Source organism: Mustela putorius, unplaced genomic scaffold (assembly GCF_011764305.1).
Source record: "Mustela putorius furo isolate JIRA1106 unplaced genomic scaffold, ASM1176430v1.1 tig00003871_pilon_pilon_pilon, whole genome shotgun sequence".
Classification (NCBI taxonomy): Eukaryota; Metazoa; Chordata; class Mammalia; order Carnivora; family Mustelidae; genus Mustela; species Mustela putorius.
In genome coordinates this window covers 9,806,674-9,822,936 of record NW_025422023.1, presented here as the reverse complement: position 1 = coordinate 9,822,936, position 16,263 = coordinate 9,806,674, and the positions used below count along the sequence as shown (strand labels likewise).

At 38.5% G+C, this 16,263-nt stretch overlaps 1 protein-coding gene across 3 annotated transcripts in view; it reads left to right on the top strand.

The window, feature by feature from the left end:
• The window catches only part of SLC39A8 (solute carrier family 39 member 8), an 84,102-nt gene that overhangs the window by 25,085 nt on the left and 42,754 nt on the right, over positions 1-16,263 (top strand). For all 3 annotated transcript variants that reach the window (XM_004748165.3, XM_004748164.3, XM_013054042.2), the window contains exons 3-6: positions 910-1,072; positions 7,970-8,139; positions 9,246-9,368; positions 10,028-10,195. In XM_004748165.3, the coding sequence (XP_004748222.1) occupies positions 910-1,072; positions 7,970-8,139; positions 9,246-9,368; positions 10,028-10,195 (624 nt within the window). The remainder of the gene's footprint in view (positions 1-909; positions 1,073-7,969; positions 8,140-9,245; positions 9,369-10,027; positions 10,196-16,263) is intronic.

Here is a 16,263-nt window from a genome sequence, read left to right as displayed (position 1 = left end):
CTTTTCTGAATTGTACTCATTAAAGATAGAATCTCTTCTGTTTGAGTGAATGGATATTTTTCACAGTCTGTAACTCTTAAAATGATTATTAACCACTGTAACACATTTAATTTCTTTTATATTCTCATAATGTAAGTATATGGATGATATGTTGTTCATAGTTAAAATATGCCCAAGAATAAAATGATACCTTTAAAAAGTGATTTTCATAAAATTTTTGGCCTAAAAATTTTATTAATTGTTAATGAATTTCTAAGCAGCCTAGTACTATTTTCAAAACCTTGTATAAGGAGAAAAGCTACCCACTGTCATTGAGAACAATACACATTTTAGCAAGTAACCGTATGTGCTAAAGACATACTTTAAAAAGTATTTTAAATTGGAATTATTGTTGCTGTCTAGAAGCATGGATGAATTTCTTAATTAAGAAGGTGTAAGGGAGCCAGGTGTTTGTCTACAAGAAATGTTGTAGAGAGTTACTCCAGTAGACTACCCAAAAGATCCAGTCCAAAGACAAAGAGAGAGGAGAGATTGAGAATATAGAATCTTCTTTAAAGCTTTTGATTTGAAAGCTATTGGTCAACTTTTAATGTTTGTAAAGTGCTTGGGAACTTTCAACCCAGTTCTTACCTTTTTGGGAGCCATAGGTAGACTATTGGTCAAGAAGGACCTTTTGTTTTTTGGGTTTTTTCTTTCTTTCTTTTCTTTTTTTCTTTCTTTTTCTTTTTTTTTTTTTTGTATTTTTTCTTGTTTCTAGGTTTATAGAAGTAAGGACTGTTTTAAAATTTTAGGGTATAGAGTTAGTGCTGTGGGTCTAAATAAAATATTCTCTGTCTCTTTAAAGTTTGTTTGCTGGCATGCTTTTCCTATGTTAACACATACATGTTTACTTTGTTTATCCTGTTTCAGTGTCTGTCAGCTGAAGAGATCTTTTCCCTTCATGGCTTTTCAAACGCTACTCAGATAAGCAGCTCTAACTTCTCTGTCATCTGTCCAGCAGTCTTACAGCAATTGAACTTTCATCCTTGTGAGGATCGGCCCAAACACAAAACCAAACCAAATATTTCAGAAGGTATGTTGGAAGTTTTTTCTCCTGTTTGTCTGAGAAGTCTATAGGCTGGTCTGAAATTGAATTAACTTCTTTCTTTGCTTTATTGCTTTTAATTAATCTGCGTGAAGGTCCTTGGTAAAATACTTATATTCTGAAAGTATTTAGAGTAAGAATAATTAGAACTCATTTAAACTTCATGAACTGTGCTCTTCTATTTGTGGAGTCAAAATTATACTTGGTACTGCTTAAAAATTTGGTAAAATGCAATATTTGACTTTATTCTATGATTTATTTACCTATTTATTTATTTACTTATTTATATTTAGAGAGAGAGAGAGTGCATGGGGTGGGGAAGGGACTGGAGGGGAGGGAGAGAGAATCTTAAGCAGGCTCCATGCTCAGCCCAGAGACGATGTGGGGCTTGATCTCACAATGCTGAACCAAAGTCAAGAGTCAGACACTTAACTGACTGAGCCACCCACATGCCCCTCAATTCCTGATTTTAAATAAAACATGCTTTGTAGTGCTCATGTTTAATTGACATGAACTATTTGGCTCATAACTGATCAATTCCCATTACCTGTGCTTATCATATTATTTAAAAGCTTCTCAATTTATCTGTAATTTTCAGTAAAGGGATAGGGAATAGCATGGTTCTAGATTAAATATTAAGGTACTGAGTTATTACTGCTTTAATTTTTGTAAATGAAAGAAAAAGCCAGTGACTATTTTAGGTGCCTCTTACAGTGTTGGGATAGATGTATTTCAAAGGAATAACCTGCTGCAAAGAAATTTTAAAACATAAGAAAACAAGTGTGTGCTTACTATATGGTTGACACACTTAAACATGTAGAAGAAGAATTTTTTTTTTTTAAGAATTCTTTTGCAGGGGTGCCTGGGTAGCTCAGTGGGTTAAAGCCTTTGCCTTTGGCTCAGGTCATGAGCGCACGGTCCTAGAATCGAGCACCGCATTGGGCTCTGTGCTCGGCAGGGAGCCTGCTTCCCTTCCTCTCTCTCTGCCTGCCTCTCTACCTACTTGTGGTTCTCTGTCAAATAGATAAATAAAACCTTAAAAAAAAAAAAAAAGAACTCTTTCGCAAATGAAATAAATCATTTATTTGCCATCTATGTGCAGTTTCTTGGTGTCCTCAAATTGTTAACCTGACCCACATGGGCATTTTAGTTCTCATTTTTCTGTACATTATTCATTCAGTAGGTGTTTATTGAATGACATGCCAAGCACTGTTCTGGGCATTGGGGATTCAGTAGTCAACAAGAAAAATTCCCTGCCCTTTTAGGACTTAGAGTATAATGGAGAAGAAAAATAATAAATGTTTATTAAATAACCAACTAAATAATATAATTTCAGGGTGATAACTGCTAAAATAAAGTAGGCAAGGAATAGAAGGAAATAGCGGGCAAATGTGGTTTTTGACAGGAGGCCTTTCTGATAAGATTGTTTTCGAGCAGAGTCCTGACTGAGGGGAGGGAGAGGACCAAGGCGAGATCTTCTCTGGGAAAAGAACATTCTTGGTCAAGGGAATGGTCAGCATAAGTTTGGGAATGAGCTTTGTGTCTTTAAGGAATAGCTAGAAAGTGTGTGCATCTGGCACATGGTAAGCAGGAGGGAGAATAGAAGGAAATGATTGCTGGGGCCTAGTAGGGTACAGTAAGTTGACTGGACTTCGTTCTGAATGTGGTATGAAGACACTGTAGGGTTCTAAATGGGGGAATCACATGATTTTGTTTGGATTTGTAAGAGATGATTCTACCTGCAGTTTGAAGAATTGATTATAGTAGGGTAAGAGGAGAAACAAGGAAATTAGTCAGGAGGCAATTCCCAGGGGTTGGTGCTCAGATGATGGGACTTCGACTAAGGTAGGTGAGGGAAAGAGAGAAGTGATCGGATCCAGGATGGATTTTGGAAACTGTGCTAGAACGGTTTGCCTCTAACTGAATGTGGAGGTTGGGAAGAATGAATCTAGGTTTGAACCACTGAAACTGGAGAGATGGTTGTGCTGTTTCACAGGATGGAGAAGACTGGAAGAAGTTTCCTCTGGGGGAAGCAAGGGGTGAGGATCAGGTGTAATTTTTCACACGGTCAGTTTGAGACATTGACATAGACCCACAAAGAGGGATGTTCAGTAGGTAGTGACATGCATGTATTTAGTGCCCAGAGCACGGGTCAAGGCTAGAGATTGGTGGCCTTAGTGATGGCCTGTGAAGCCACTGGTCTGAGTGAGCACATCTGACCTGAGTATAAAGGACTATAAAAGAGAGAAATGGTGGAGAAGAAAAGGGACACTTCAACAAAGGAAGTTCTTAGTCTACTGAGTTTTGGATTCCTTTGTGTATATATGAATACTTTGATCTCTCTCTTACAACAATGATGAAAATACTGATAATAGCCAACTTATGTAGTACTCACTACATGGTGGATACTGTTCCAGATACTTGACCTATATTAACTCATTTTACCGTCATACAGCTCTATGGTGTAGGAACTGCTGTCCGCATTTTACGACCAAGGAAACTTAAGTCCAGAGAGTTCCAGGTCGTTTGCTCAAGAATATACAACTTATACATGATATAGTCTGATTCAAAACCGAAGCTGTCTCAGCTTTAGGATCCACATCCTCTTTTGTAGTTTATTTACAAACATGAAGAACAGAAAGCCCCAGACATACTTTATTAATAGAGTTAGCAATTTTATGACTAACAATAATTTCACAACTAATTGTTTAAGAAAATATTTTTCTAGATTACATACTAAATAGGAATATGTTTGTATCTCTACAAGTTTGTTTAATATGATTTGCATTTTATATTTAAAAGTAAATTCAGAAAATGTTTTACGTATCAATATTTAATAGTGTATAACATATGAAAAGCATAGGTTCTGAAGCCAGCCTACCTGGGCCCAAATCCCAGCTCTATAATTTTCCAGCTATATTGGGCACATGACTATGTCTTTATACCTCTGTTTTCTTATCTGAAACAGTATCTTTATCATAAGGTTACTATAACGATTAATAACTTAATATTTGTAAAATGTGTAGAATATAGTATAGCATGTAGTTAGGCCTTATATACATGTCTGTTAAATAAAATATATCTACCATGTACATAATTATGGACGTAGGAGATGAAGCTTCAGAAAAAGCAAGTCCTCTACTCCGTGCAGCTAAGTGACTGACACTCACAAATGTTTTTAACTTTAATTCCAGGTTTCCTTTAACTTAGGAATCAGGAGGGTAGGATCAGAGAATTAGGAAGCAGGAAGTGAGAGCACTCCATGGTCAACACTTCAAAGTCATAAAATGGAAAATCAATAGTTCTAAGTTACAAGATTAGACAGGCACCAAATATTTGGACAGAGACCCAATAAGGACAGAAATTCCTCTTAGGGTACAATTAATTATCTTAGGAACTGAAATGGGGCTGGAGTGGGTGGGACAGGTTAGGAGAAGAGACAGAAAAATTTCTGGAGAATTAGAGAACCTGGTGAAGTACTCACTATTACTAATCTAAGATGTTTAATTTGACACTACATTGCCTTTATTTGGTGTACGCTTTTGTTTTATTTTAAAATGTGCAGTTGTGTGTGCAGCTGTGTTGAGTAATTTATTCAATATCTCTGTGCCTCAGTTGTCTTCATCTGTCAAATGGAGATAATTATAGTACGTTCCTCCTAGAATCGTTGGGGGTATTAAATGAGTTAAGATATGAAAATATCTGGAATAGTGCCTGGCACAGAGACGGAACACTATGTCTTCCCTCCTCTTTGACATGTGTTCATAGGTTCACTCCATTTCCTGTTCCCTATGTAAGCCTCTTCTTTTCCCACAAATAAATTATTTTTTAAGTAAGGAAAGGCACTGGATTCTTGAGGTAACTGTTCACTTAATATAGAGCCAATCCTGAGTTCCTTCAAAGACAAGAAAAACCAAAGTAAAACTAATTCAGAGGAGTCATGATATAAGGATTTTATAAACATGGTATGTGGTCCAATTACCTTTAACCAAAGAGCAATGGGAAGCCTGAGGAGTGAGAGACAGCTGCCTGGAGGAGCTGGGAAAGCTCTAGAGAAGATGTCTTGGAGTCTACTTAGAGAAACCCCATGAGTTTCTCAGGCAAGGAAGATAGAAAGATGTTTTCAGATAAAGAATCACAAGTAAAGATAATTCTGTACTTGGAAAGCATTGTGTTAGCATAAAGGCCATGTTGAGAAGTGTGTAAATAACACTGGAAAAGTGTGGGAGTCTGTTTATGAACAGCAGTCTCAAATAGGGACATGAGATGATCCAAGTTGTGTTTTAGGATAGTGAGTCTGGTTGGTGGCCATGTCCTGTAGGGGGAGAAGACTGTCATAATGTGTCAGAAGAGGGAGTGAGCACTGATGAGGGCCCGAACTCCAGGCATTGGCAAGGAGGACAGAGAAGCTGGATGAGCTATGTCTCGAGCAAAACTGATAGGATTTGGTCGTCAGTCATCTATGAAATTCACTGGTGTGGATGAGATGTTGAAATTGATTGTAACGTCTCTGCTATCTGTGGAGGTTCCAGATTTCTAAGGGGAAGGCAATGTGTTTCATAAGTGTATGCGATTTTGACTCAGTCTGGTACTGAGGAACTTCTTTGTGTTTTAATTTCATTTTCAGCATTACGTATCCTGTCTGAGATTATAAATATTTGTTGAATGAATGAGTGCATGTAGGCTAGTGAAGGGACAGAAGGCTATTGTGTTAAAGGAAAGTATACATCCCTATACCATGGAGGGAGAGGTGGGATTGCGAGTTTTCTCTAAGGGGAGAGTCTGAGGGGAGTAGATAGTATTGTTTGAGGTGATAAGGTAGTAACCGGGAACGAGGTGGACCTTCCTAGTTCTACTGAGATGACTTTGCAGGGCCTGGTCAGGGGTCTGGAACTGATAGGAAAGCATCTGGGGAAGATAAAGTCGTGGTCAGTGCTGTGATGATTGTCATGGAAATAGGAATGTTTACTCTCTGTTCATTTTATTTGGTATGCAGCATAGACAACCTGTATTGCCTTGTGTGCGTGTGTGCCTACACATTTCCCAATTCCCCATGTAGAAGATCTAGGCTCCTCGTTGGCAGGAACCATGGTTATGTCTATCTGTGTGGCTCCATAAGCATTTGCTAAGGTTGTTTATTTGTAGATAGAGTCGCTTGAACTGGAATAATGGTGAGCAACCTTATATTCACGAAGCACAATATAAAATATCTGCAGTTTCGCTGAGTCCCTGGGGTTTTTTTTTTTTTTTTTAAACTAGAATATCTCTATGGGAGGAATGAAGCATATTGCTCAGATTTGTCAGCTTTAGAGCCAGACTGCCTGGGTTCAAAATCCAGCTTTCTGTCTGCATGGCTTGGGCATCTCACTGGAGCTCTGTATGCTTTGGTTTCCTCAACTGTATGGGGAAGGAGATAGTAGTCCTTACCTCACAGAGTTTTGTGAGGATCAAATTCATGAATACATGTCAGTTTCCTTCCTTCCTTCTTTCCTTCCTTCCTTTCTTTCTCTCTCTCTCTCTCTCTCTCTCTCTCTCCCTTTCAAGATTTTATTTATTTGACAGAGAGCGTGAGAGATAGCACAAGTAGGGGGAGCAGCAGGGAGAGGGAGAGAGAGAAGCCGACTCCCCACTGAGCAGGGAGCCCAATGCGGGGCTCCATCCCAGGACGCCAGCATCGTGACCAGAGCAGAAGGCAGCTGCCTAACCGATGGAGCCACCCAGGTGTCCCTCCATGTCAGTTTCTTAGCATGTATCTGGCAGTGGCAAATACTCGTTAGCATTAGGTATTGCTACGGTACTCCACCAAGAGTCATAAGGAAAGGGACCTAACATTTAAAAATGTTTTCTGGGCATTTTTAAGAAGCGAGAGGGCAGAGGCAGCTTCCTCATCTTTCACGCTGTCCTTTGTGCACAGCGGGTGGGGCGGAGGTAAAGCCATGTTGCGTGGTTCCGGGGCCTGTACTGCTGACCGCAGATGTCCTGGGTATGCTTCGCTTGCACTCCCATTGTGTCCTTAAATCAACACCCACCGCCCCGCCACCCAGGATGATTGGGGAAATGGAAGTCACACACACCACTCACTGTAGAGCTTAGGATAACATTCATGCATTTCATTGGAAGCAATATTATGCACCTATTGGGTACCAGACCTTACGGGACAGAGAGTCAAAAGACTCGCCACCTCCTTCTGTCATCAGAGTCCTCATTGCACAGCCATTTTTGCCCTGATCTGGGAGAGTTGGTCAACACAAGCTACTCCCTGGTTCCCACGTGCTCCCCTCTTGAGTGCTCACCGCGTGGGGTTGAGTCCAAGTCCTGGGGGCCCCAGCTGGAGGGCCGAGGTGCTGCCTTCCCAAGGAAGTGCACTCCACAGGATCCTGCAGACCAGTGATTATGACAAGCGCAGTGTCAGCAACTCTGGTCACCTTGAAGCTAACTTCTACCCACCCATCTCCACCCCTACCCTCCACCCATCACTTTGTACTTTTCCCCTGAAACTCACACCGTCTCTGTATTCCTCTGAAAGGCTGAGTTTTAAACGAGGCTTTGAGCTACAGATGAAAGTAGGTGACTTGGAGCCTTTGAGGTTTAGGTGGTTTGTCACCATTCCAGATGTCTTCCACATTTCTTGCAAGCTAGAAAATTCTTTGAGCCTTTGAGTAGTTTAGGGCTGATGACAGTATCAGCAGTATTACTATTAGTATTTATTATTCTGCATTTATGTTCACAGTTCTCTGCATAAATTTTGTGGAGAAGATCTTGTTATTTTAAAGAAGATCTGTTTCAAGCTTTCAAAGAAAAAGTTGTTTCAGGCTTCTTGTACAGTAAGACTTCATTTGGCTTCATTGCTCTGATTAATTTCTGCTCTTTACTTCTGATCTACAGTTTGGGGATATGGATTCCTGTCAGTGACAGTTATTAATCTGGCATCTCTCCTCGGATTGATTTTGACTCCACTGCTAAAGAAATCTTACTTCCCTAAGGTTTTGACCTTTTTCGTGGGTCTGGCTATTGGGACTCTATTTTCAAATGCCATTTTCCAGCTTATTCCAGAGGTAAGGATCTTGGCTGTTTGTTTCTGTGAATAATTGTTCCTTTTAGATGTTTTAGCACTTTGTACATTTTTAAGGCTCCATAATTCTCACAGCATTTTATGGTCTGGTTGATAGCATTGAAGAAGAGAAAGCTGAATCACAGTGGATGAAAAAGCTTGTCTCAAGCTACAGGGGATATCAGTGTCAGAGATAAAATTAATATTCTAGGAGGCCAGCCACCAGGACGTGCCCAGACGGCTCTGGGATACCTCTGAGGGCCTGAAATTTTATTTTGTCTTGCATTTGGCAAACTTAATTTTTCTACATACTTTTATTATTTACTTATTTTTTGAAGAGCCTGCAATGTCAGATTTACTGATGAGATACCACAAAGTGTCCTCAGACATTGATTGTAGCTTTTATTTAAGTTTGTGTGTCTTGTCTGGTAGGAAAACCTGGACTCTTCATAAGTTCAAACTCTAGCTCTTTCCCTGTGTCCTTTAGACAGTAGATTATTTCATTCTCATGGGTCTGTGTGGGTGTGAAAGAAATCTTTTCTTCTTCATTCTTGGGCCCAGCCCTTGAATTCTTTATCTCTTTAGGGCCAACCAGGATCCTCTGAGTTTAAAAGGATCTCTCTTGAGAAAACAGTAATCCAAATGGCTTGTCATATTTGCTTTAAAAATTTGAACCTGGATATAATGGACAAGTATATTACTTTTAGAGAAAATGGATTATCAGTATCTTATTTTTCTTTATTATTCATATCTAATATTATCTATAAAGGTGGGAATCAGTGCTTCTCCTTTACTATGAAAAGCTTTCTCTTCCAAGGTAAATATTGTTGAAGGTAGGAAACTATCTTAGAGTCAGGAAACCAAGATACTTGGGGGGTTTTAGTAATAGAACTTCTTCTGGTTATAAGACTCCTGTATGATCTCTTACAGTTTGGTTACTTAAGTTTCAGAGTTTTTGTTTTGTGATTTTTGTGGTTAAATTCCCCATATTACCTGATCTGAAGATGGGCTTAGAACTTTGATGAAAATTGTATACTGAAAGATGTATTGTTTTCCAGAAATCAGGTTAAATTACTTGTTTTACCTGATTTTTTTTTCCCCCTCTCTCAGGCATTTGGATTCAATCCCAAAAGTGACAACTATGTTGAGAAGGCAGTTGCTGTGTTTGGTGGATTTTACTTGCTTTTCTTTTTTGAAAGAGTGCTTAAGATGTTATTAAAGACATATGGTCAGGTAAATAGACTTTATTGAAAATGTTTTTTTGACCTCTTAAAGCTACTTTATATAGCTTTATAGGCAAATAAGGTAAGAATTTTATTTTATTTTATTTTTTTGAGGAAGAGAGAGAGAAAGCATGAGCAGAGTGAGAGGCAGAAAGATAGATAGAGAGAGAATGCCCAGCGCAGAGCCTGCCACAGGGCTCCCGCCATCTCACAATTCTGAGATCTTAGCTTGACCTGAAATCAAGAGTCAGTTGCTTAACTGATGGAGCCACCCTGGTGCCTCAGGACTTTTATTCTTATAATTACGTGAACAGCTCAGTTATTAGACTTGTGAATGTGAGGAGAAAGAAAAGAGTCAATATATTCATAAATATAAGAGAAACGATTCACAATGTAGAATTTGGAATAAGTACCAATAATTTAATGTCAAGAAAAATGTGCACAATCTGTATTTATTTGTGTTCATCAGAATAAGAAGGCATACATAGCCTAACATGAGAAAGCACAACATAATAAATGAAGATATATTTGTAAGTCTAAAAAGATTATATATTGAATAGATGTGTGAACTTTCTCTTACAAATAAAAAGCTCTAAACTCTCTACTTTGTGTGAGCCATCATTTTTTATTCTTATAACCTCCTCTTGCTTTTTAAATTTTTTTATGTAGAATGATCACACTCACTTTAGAAATGATGACTTTGGTCCTTCTCATGAGAAAACTCATCAACCTAAAACATTACCTGCCATCAATGGTGTGACGTGTTATGCAAATCCAGCTGTCACAGAACCTAATGGACATATCCATTTTGATAACGTCAGCGTGGTATCTCTACAGGTATGGTGATTCCATTTTTTTCTTTGCTATATTGCATCCTTTATAAAATCTGAAGACTTCTGTGAATGTAGCCAAATCAGTATTTTACACACTTAAATGTGTCTGACTTATTTTTGTGTATGAGGGATCTGTGGAATGTTAGTCTGTATTCTTTTTCTAATTTTCCTCCATATATTTACCCTGAACAAGTGAGTTAAGTAAGAAACGGAGGGTTACTGGATCTCAGACTTTATTATTCTCTAAGATTATTTAAGTATATGTATGAGTTACTTAGACTTATACAGTGATATGTAGCAAACTTAATCAGAGCATTTCTCTTATTTTGCAATTCTTTCAAGATCCCAAGCCAAAGAATCCCTTTGAGTAATTTTGAAACTGCAAGAAAAGAAAAAGATTTATAAGCTATTAAAATTGTGTTCATTAATTAATTGATTTAGAATTTGTAAAGTAAAGCTAGTACACAACTTCTAAGTAATGTTAATAGGTATCGTTTCTTTCTTTTTTTCTTTCTTTTTTTAAAAGATTTTATTTGTTTATTTGACAGAGATCACAAGTAGGCAGAGAGGCAGGTAGAGAGAGAGGAAGGGAAGCAGGCTCCCCGCTGAGCAGAGAGCCCGATGTGGGGCTTGATCCCAGGACCCTGGGATCATGACCCGAGCCGAAGGCAGAGACTTTAACCCACTGAGCTACCCAGGTGCCCCAGTAGGTATCATTTCTTGAGTGAATATTATATGCCAGGTACTATGCTAGGCACTTGTTTTATTTCTTTTACTTTTACTTTCAATATTTTAAAAAAAGGTTTTATTTATTTATTTGACATAGAGAGCACGTACAAGTAGGGGGAGAGCAGCAGAGGGAGAAGCAGCTCCCCACTGAGCAAGGAGCCTCGACTCGGGGCTTGATCCCCAGTCCTTGGGATCATGACTTGAGCCCAAGGCAGACGCTTAACCTACTGAGGCACCCGGGTGCCCCTCTTGTTTTTTATAACAATTATTCAAAATAGTTTATTTTCTACATATTAGAGCTATTTTGGTTTCAAATGCTGGATATCAAACCCAAATTATGTATGCAGAAAGGAGACTTTATTGGAAAGATAGTAGGCTGTCTAATGGAACAGCCAGGCTTTAGGAAGAGCAAGAACTTAGAAGCTATTAGAACCATTAGAACTCCTTGTCTTCCTCTTCCCTATAGCTTATAGTAATTTCTTCTTTCTCTGTGCACTGGCTCCTTCCATATGTGGGAAATAGCCACTTGCAACCCCTGAGGTTTATGTCTTGCAGTTTCAGTCACTAGAAGGAAACTGACCAGACTCTTTCAGTCCTAAGTCCAAAATTCCTGGCAAGTGTCTCCTTGGTCAGGCTTGAATTAGATGTGCACTTCTAGACTAATCTAGAGGGTTGGACCCTTGTATGGGTGCAGGGCATATGGATGGAGTAGAGGAGCAGATATTGAAAAGGGTGTTAGGTGACAGTATCATTGGTGCTCACAACAGTTCTCATTTGACAGACCAGGGAAATGGAAGTTCAGATGTTGAAAAAGTTCCGGAGGGTCACTAAGTTGGTAAATAGTAGAGCCATAAGATACAAAGTTAAACACAACATAAAAAAGAAATAGTGAAAACAAAATCAAGGAAAGCCAGCTAAGAAAAAATAAAAAGTAGAAAAAAAGGTATCCGGAACAGGTTATTATGGCAAATGACCTGAGTTTCCTTCTGGAAAGAAAACATCAGTCATATATTTTGCCCCACCTGATTAAGGAAAATCTCAAGTGTGGTTGAAGAGGCATTTTTGTATTAGCACTGAGCTAAGAAAGAAATTATTTCTTGCAATATAATGAATGGTACTTTCAGCCAAGATTTTGCAAAGAATGTGAAAATGTTCAAATAGATAATTTCTTGCAATAATTATAGATAACATTTATTAATTCTCAGGGACTCTGCCTGGAATTTTAAATGAATGATCTGCTTGGACTCTCATCATAGCCTAGGAGATAAGTACTGTCATAATTCGGAGACTGTAGCTTAAAGAGGTTAAATAACAAACCCAGGGACAGGTAGCTCCTACATGGCAAAGCTTGGATCAGGACCAAAGTCATCTGATACTGAAGCCTACATGCTTGCATACCTTGCCTGATTATCTTCTTTAGGTCATTGCTCTACTGGAATCAAGATGATGACATTAACTCTTAACCTAATAACTATGAATTTTTTGTAAGGAAAGGAGATAATTTGGCCCAAGACTTTTGCTTTCTGAAGACAAATTGAACTGTTAAAAAGTTTGATTTTAGTTTTAAAGTTTTTGGACTCCTCCTAATTTATAATTTACTATTGCCAGAAGACATGTTTGTAGTAAATATAAACACCATGACAAGAATGGGATCCTACACATGATCCTGTTTCATGTAATTTAGAAATATCAGTTGAAAAGTTATTCTTACTCTACTTCTGGAAGTAAAGCTAGTACACAGGCTTTTATTCATTTACCCAATAACCATTTATTGAGGACCTGCTCACTGTCCTAGGCACTGGGGAGTCAGAAGCACATGAATTCTTGTAAAATTAAAGTTTATTTAATGGACAATATAGAAAAGAGTAAAACTAGAAAATACCACATAACAAGATGTACTTTGATTTAAATAAAATAAGGTGATGGAGGGGGTCCCTGGGTGGCTTGTCAGTTAAGTGTCTGCCTTTGGCTTGGGTCACGGTCCTGGGGTCTTGGGATTGAGCCCCATATTGGGCTCCCTGCTCAATGGGGTGTCTGCTTCTCTTTCTGTCCTCTGCCTCTCCTTCTACTCAGGCTCACACTCTCTCTGTCTTTCTCTCTCTCTGAAAATAAATAAATGGACTCTTTGAAGAAAATGGTGATGTGGGAGTGGTATGTGGGAACTTCCTTGATCAAGAAAGATCCCTACAGAGATCAGCAGAGAATTAGATAATGAGAAAGAAGGCCAGCCATGCAGCTATCTCAGAAAAGAACGTTCTAAAATCTTCGAGACTAACCAAATGGGCTATATACATACAAGGGCGCTAGAAGCTAAATAAATGGCTTTGGATTTCCTGACATCGACGCTGGAGATGAATGGCACAATTCTGTCAATATTGAATAGAAATGACTGTGGAGGGTGATAGGGTGGCTCAGTCAGTTAAGCATATGACTCTTGATTTCTGCTCAGGTCATGATCCTTAGGGTCCTGAGATAGATCCCCGTGTTAGGCTCCGTGCTCAGCGTGGAGTCTGCTTAAGATTCTCCCTTTCCCTTTGTCCGTCCCCACCCTGTTTGTGGTCTCTGTCCCTCTAAATAAATCAGTCAATAAATCTTAAAAAAAAAAAAAAAGAATCAACTGTGAAATTATAAACAGTAATAGGCTATAGATCTAGTGAGAGAGTGTAATGAAGCTAGGATTCTGGAAATACACTTCTAGGAATGGGAAGTCCAGCTGAAGGCAGAGAAGATGTGTTCCAGGATGACAACCATGCACCAGGCCTTGAAATGAACCGTACTAATAGCCCTGACACTAATTTCTTATGGAGTCTACTTTCTGGCTCTTTTGGTTGAAGGCATAGTATTAAGTGGAGAGAGACTTAAACTGAGTAATGTATCATTATTTTTGATTTGCTCTTTGTATTCAATTAAAAAAAATTGAAAGAAGTAGAATTTAAGAAATGCCGTAAAGTTTTAGATATTGCTTTAATAGACAGTAGATAGTGTAATATAAATGATAGTGATTTCAATAATAAAATTAAAGTACTCTCTAATATTTTATATAATAAAAATGATTAACCTGGATGCTCCATTGTGAGAATTGAACAGGATATAGAAGATTCATGGTTCATGTCTAAGTTCAAGTATTGCCTTAAGAATTTTGTTGATGATTCTTGTTGCTCCTGCTTCAAAACAGTCAAGTTTTTTCAAATTGAAAATAATAGAAACTAAGAGCAAGTTAAGAAAAGTAGTCTAATTTGACATTCTATTAATAGAATGCATATTATCTGACAGTCTAGATGATAATAGCAGTTTATTTTTGATTTTGCTGGACTATATGAAGAACAAAAGAATTACAGAATAATTAAAATCCGAGATTTAGGGATATCTTTACTGGTATTCACTCCAAACAATTCTGGTCCATCATTGAATATTCAGATATGCAATAATACTTAACTTTAGTTGCCTTTGATATTTTGTTTGTGTTCAGTCATATAAAAACCATAGCTTTACACATTTAAAAAAAATGTATTGCCATGGAAGGGTATCTATGACCTTTTAAGAGGATAGGAGAGATTTTATTCAACAGTTCTTTAGTTTGATTATAACTTTTACATACTTAGACAAATTAGTGAGACTTCCTTAATAGCCTTGTTCCAGACCCTGTAGATGCACAATCCATGGGACCACAGGAGTGTGTGTGTGGGGAGAGGGGGGGAGGTGTACACGCGCGCACGTGTGTGTGCATGCACGCATGTGCACAGGCTCACAGGTGCCTGTATGCCGGAGCATGCATATTTCCAGGACAACCTGGGAGTCACAGGGGAATAAAAGAAAGCTGTTATGAGGGAAGAAGGGGAGCACAGTTACTCAGTTACTGCTACGAGGTAGTGTTTCACAGCTCAGCTTGTGACACTTGCTTTGTTCTCCCTCTCTGACGATTGTACAACCCTGTAGAGGAGTCATTTCAGTATCTATGCAAGCAAATGGGTCTTGTCCGCGTGAATCTACAGCTTTAGAAGGACTGGATTTTTATTAGGTGTTGATTGCTTAGGCAGGGGTGGTACTCCAGAGAGTGGTAGTTTTCTAGGTCACTAGGGGGACCATCTGGCTTATTTCTCCTGTAGTCTGTAATCAGTCTTTCTCTAAAGGAAACCTTTTGTGCTTTTCTTTAGGAATAAGTGTCAGTAAATATAAAGTGATAGGCATCACTTTTTTTCCCAACAGAAGAAACATTAATATCAGCTATTTTTAGAAGTTAACTGTTGTACCTTTTATCTTTAAAACCGAGGTGCAGGGAAGTGGAATTCAGCTGTAAAATGTGGCGATGTTAGGGACACTTCTTTGTCAACAACTGACACGAAATGATACTCTCCAAATACGGAGAGAATATTTTTGAGTTGCTTGGATCTCCATCAGAATCTAATAGCTGTTAAATACATATAATTCATTCCTCAAACATTTATTGAGCACCTGATATGTTCTTGGCACTCTTTTAAGTACAGGTACATATCAGTGGGATAGAACAGACAGATTTTGTGTGCTTTCATAACAAGTGAAATATTACACTGAATGTGGAAAGCATTCTTTTTAAAATATGAGATAGAAAAAAAAAAAAAAAGAACTAATCAGGAAGCCCATATGTGAAGGGCTTGTCCATTGGTCTTTTCTCTCAGGTGGTTGGTTTTTCTCTGTTCTTACCTGGAGGTGGCAAGGGTGGTGAGCCTTCCTGGCTGCCTGTGTTGGAAGTGGGGTGGGAGCAGAAAGGAATGGGGCACTGTGCAGTTTTGACTTAATACCCCGCCTTCAGCTCCGCATCTCACTGCAGACTTCAGTTTGCCTTGTGTCCTTGAAGTAAAATTCTCTCTGGTTCAGTAGTCTCAAAGGGTGAATCTCCGAGAGTCATGTGGGGTGTTTGCCTTGCTGCATTGTCTCAGGAGCAAAGAGCTGGGGTTCTGATTGCTCCTTAATAAACTTACAATGAATTCTCTTATTTTTAGTTTCATGCTTCACCTGTTCGAGGTACTTGGTGCCTTCATTTCCTAAACTTCTCTGAAGTTCTGGGCCCCACATCACTTTGTTTCTTGTTGACTTTTTTTCTCATAGGAAGTCAGTTCGACTACATCCTCCACTTTTCATTTTCTAAAATAAGTATCTCCATGTTGTCATACAATCTCCCATTCTTTTTGTCCTGTAACATGATGACTCCTTTATTTATTTATTTTAAGGAGTTTTAGGAGGGGCTACAGATAAATATATATGTCCAGTCTGCTGTATTTCTTTCCTTTTTTTTTTTTTTGGCCTTACTTATCTATCTATTTACTTATTTTTTCAGTGTTCCAGGATTCATTGTTTATGCACCAC